General features: G+C 39.3%; 1 protein-coding gene across 1 annotated transcript; it reads right to left on the bottom strand.

Moving 5' to 3' along the window:
* Positions 1-225: 225 nt before the first annotated feature.
* On the bottom strand, positions 226-1,866 carry LOC149253854 (taxadien-5-alpha-ol O-acetyltransferase-like). The gene is made up of 4 exons (XM_089454606.1): positions 1,694-1,866; positions 1,206-1,500; positions 940-1,103; positions 226-748 (listed from the first exon to the last, which is right to left on the bottom strand). The coding sequence occupies exons 1-4, from the start codon at positions 1,864-1,866 to the stop codon at positions 226-228; spliced, it is 1,155 nt and encodes a 384-aa protein (XP_089310732.1).
* Positions 1,867-4,532: the final 2,666 nt, after the last annotated feature.

A 4,532-nucleotide genomic window follows, 5' to 3' on the forward strand; every position in this document is an offset into this window, starting at 1 on the left:
TTACTTCTGAACAACAAACAACTGACAAGCCCTGCTTTCTGTGATTGATTAATAATCAAACTATTCTGCATGATTGAAACAAAACGCTGGTGCAGTGATATCATACCCATAGCACGTGAACTGGTGCATTTACCACTAGAGATCTGTAACCACTGATTCACATTAGACCATGTAATTCCGATTCAAGGGTTTTCAATGCTGGGCGTGGCACGCAGAAGACCATCGTTACTCCGCTCTTGGTTTTCTTGGGAGGCAGAAATGAAATTGGGCATACAAAATTTTGAGCCAGTTACCCGGGCAAGCAATGAGGGGCTCGCCCCATCCAAAGTCCACTTGGTTAAATCCCAGCCACCTCCAGTCAGTGAGAAATGTATCGTCGACACACGGAGGGACTAAAGTGATCTCTTGGCGTAAGCGTTTCATTTCAAGGAACGCGATGGCTGATCTCACGTACTCATTTACAGCTAACTTTGCCTTCTTTATCAACTTTACAGCATGTGAAAGGGATCCATTAACAACCTCTTCCGCTGTACTGCTGTGTGTACACGCCACGTACTGACCATTGCCGTAGTATCCCTCTGCAAGAGGCGAGTCGAACGACCTCCTCACGTCGAATGGGAAGATAAACCTAACAACGTGATGAAAAGGAATTCCCAGAACCCTTGTTCTCGCTCGCCACGCGAACGCTGCCAAATCATCAAACGTTGTACAGTGCTCTTTCAGCTCCTCCACGATGGGCCGTTTTATCCTTTCGAAAGCATCCGAGTTGAGATAAAATGAGGCGAAGACCAGGTCGTCGGATTTCACAGTGGACAGCGGAGTATTAGGGTTAACGAAGTATCCACGGATTTCACAGTGGACAGCGGAGTATTAGGGTTAACGAAGTATCCACTTTCAAGGAGCTCGTGTTGCTGAAAACGGACCAGATAGGGCTGCTACGGTTTGAGATCTTCTCGCTGCCACACTGCTTCGATTGAAAGCTTCGTCTCTCCTCTAGCTATCTCTGCAAGTCCCATGAGAAACTGGACTGCCCCTCGTCCGTCACACAGACTATGGTTGATACTCACACCCACCACAAAGCCCCCGCAATTGAAGCTCGTGACCTATATTTTCAAGATAAAAGCACCCGTTGTGATCAGTCATTTCATTAAGATTTTTCCAGTAATTGCAAAGGGAAATCCAAGAGTATATGAAAATCAATTTACCTGCAAAATGAGAGGGGGAACTTCCTCGATTTCTACGGCGAGCGGAAACTGAAAGAGCAGGTGCTCGAATGACGATTTAAGCTCCTCGAATTCTCCCAGGATTGGAAGTGTGCTCTCCGTGTCCGCTTCAACGAAGAGAGCACCCTCTCCCGTGCAGTCTACCTCAAGTTTACGACCGTCTTGTGTTCTCCTTACCCGGCCTGCGAGTGGGTAATAGTAAGACAAAAGTTGTGACAGTGCATCCTGAATAACCCTAGCTGGATTTGTGGCGGGGTAAATATTCTTGGAGCCATTACTGTATACAAGAAATACATCAAATCTCCCCTCCTTAGAAGGAAATGGTCGTCCAGATTGGAAAGATAGAGGACGGTATTGGGAGAATGTTGGGAAGGCGGTACCAGGACAGACTCGATCACCTTTACAGGCAGGTAAACTTGGGAGCAATAAATATGACGGTTCTCCATTGACATATCCATCTGCCCCTTCACCTTGACCTACTACCCTTCTCAAAAGTCCCCCATCCAGTTAAATAGATGGAGATGACAAGTTTGTCATTGGTAGCGGACAAGTCGTGTGGGGCCGGAAGATTCGGGAGGAGGCTCAAACAAAAGTCCAAATGCTTGGAATCTTTGAATTGCGTATCACATGCCTGAAAATACATTAAAGTGCATCGTCGATTATACCTAAAATATACATTCGAATTGTGTATCACATGCCCGAAAATACATTAAATTGCATAGTTGATTATAACTAAAATATATATGGTTAGGTAAGATATGAGTTCCCATTTGTGTAACGATGTACATTCTCTCACAATATCGTCAGATATGAGTTCTCATTTTTCTAACGAACAGCTGGAAAATCAATAGTTGGTGGGTCTCTGTCTTCACCTCTTAGTGGTTTCCTCCCCATTGTGCCCCTCTCTTAATAGCTTGTTCTTTAGTCTTTGCCCCTTGATACCCTCTTTTTCTTGGCTTAGTTCTTTGATCCTCTTCAGGGTTATTCTATTTAATAAGATATTTGGGTATAAGTACTCGACTTTATTAATAAAATTAATTAAATATTATTATGATAACACTATTATTAATAACAATAAAATAAATCCTTTCAAAACTCTAATTAATAATTTTGGTTCCCTTAGATTTCTTGATTTTAAAGCCTTAACATTGGTGGTTAGAATAAATCTTTTAACAAAGAAAAATTTTAGTATTGAATTTCCCCTTTTCATAACTAATTTGAAGGTTCTAGATTCATAAAGCTTTTTAAGATAGGAATTCCAATTGTGAAGAGCAATTTTATTATTATCTTTAGTCTTCCTAGTCAGAATCTGCCTCCAAAATTTCTTAGGAGCTACCTTAGAGAGGTGTAAGAGCTTCTCCTGTCTTTGACGAATGTACTGCCTCTTTTTCCTTTTAGTTAGGGCTTTGTATATTTTTATCTTGTCCATTTTAAGAGATTCATCAACAACTTCCTTAATTGCTCTCCTCGCACTTTTACAATCTTTGTCATAGCATTGATTGGTTTTGCTATTTCTTTTATTATTTGAAACTTCAATTGAGAACTTGTTAATAGAATATGAGAGGGTTGTAGTAAAATTATGATAAAGGTCTTCTGTGTTGTCTATACTAGATAAAGGAAGCAAATTAGTATCCTCATACTCTATATATTCTTCGCATATATTCTTCGGTCTGTGGGCTGGGGTGGGCATGGGCGATCTGCAATCAGGTTTGTTGATATGAGGTGCACACATTCCTTACCTTTTTCTTTTTCTAATACATATTTTCTCATATAATTTCAAGTATGAATATTTCACCACAGTGACCAAAGATTACCAAGGGCAGACCTAGCACAGTTACTCTACAAGGCCTTTATGAGTATATAGAGTCTTCAGAGAAATGTAGAGAAGAAAGAGAAGCCAAGCTACAAAAAGAGTTAGAAGCCATGCTGGAAAATAAATTTTCATCTCTTGAAGACACGATCCAAAAACAAATAGAAAATAAAATAGAACCACTAGATAATAAAATGGAGGCAATGGAGACTAGATTGCAGATTATAGAAAAACAAAACCAAGATATTAATCAACCATCCCAGCAAGGAGATGCTGATACTTTAGAGAGTTTTAAAATGAAAGACATGATTAAAGAACTAGAAGAAAAAGTTAATAGCCGCCTCACCCTAAATAATGTGGTAGATAAGTTAGATATCAAACCAATTAAAGATGAAATTAAAAAATTAATAGAATTAGACCATGAACGTAACAAAAGGGCCTTGAAACTTATAATCTTCGGTTTAAAAGAGGAAGTAGATGAGGATACTTTAGCCTTAGCTTAGACAGAATTACATAATAGATTACAAATTGAAACAATGTGTCTCACAGAAGCAACAAGGTTGGGGAAATTAACCGAGAATAAAGGAAGACTAATCCGCATAAAGGTGAGCTCCACTAAACATAATTACGACATACTTAGTAAAACCTCAAGTCTAAAAGGAACGAGAATATTCATAAATTAAGATCTCATTCCAGAAGATCAAGCAGAATTAAGAAAGGAGGTTCAAAAGGTAAAAGAAGTTAGAAAGGAAGGAAAATGGGCAATAATCACATATAGAAAAGCCTTTATTCGAGATAGAAACCAAAAAGATAGTAATCAATAGCAATCAAACATGCTCTGGATCCTTTCTTGGAACTATCGGGGCTTCCCATGGAACAAAGGCCCCAAGCTAAGTTGGATTTCAAATGATGTTGATATTATTTTGCTTGTTGAAACTTGGGAGCACGAATAATCTAAGGTCCCTAACATAGATGGCTTTACGCTATGGTCTACCTGGAGCAAGCGATCCTACCGTAGAGGCATTGGGGGAATAGCTTGTTACATTAAGAAGAACATCTCCCCCCATGCTAGGATTTATAAAAACGACCCTCACAACCAATATAGTTGGATAGAGATCAGAGACATTAATAATAAAAATTCCTACATAGCAATATGTTATTTTCCCCCCATCAATTCTAACTTCTATAAGAAAAAGAATCTATATAAAACTAACCCTTACAATGGTTTAGAGAATGATATTTCTAGCCTAAGGAATGACGGTAATATCCTTTTAATAGGTGACTTTAATGCTTGAACTTTAAACAACCAAGCTATTATTCTAAGCAATCATTCCAACCCTAATCCTCTTTGGTTAGACGAAGACCCTACTCTGGCTAGTAGGTACAAAAGGAGCTTTGAAGACCTCACGGAAAATTTGTTTGGGTCGGAGCTAGTTAAGCTCTGTAGTGCTCAGGATCTCATAATTTGCAATGGTCTAAAGAAGTGGCCCAATTCCAGC

The sequence above is a fragment of the Pinus tabuliformis genome, chromosome 7 (assembly GCF_031772625.1).
Source record: "Pinus tabuliformis cultivar Carrire ecotype Pingquan chromosome 7, CPIR1, whole genome shotgun sequence".
In the NCBI taxonomy this organism is placed as follows: domain Eukaryota; kingdom Viridiplantae; phylum Streptophyta; class Pinopsida; order Pinales; family Pinaceae; genus Pinus; species Pinus tabuliformis.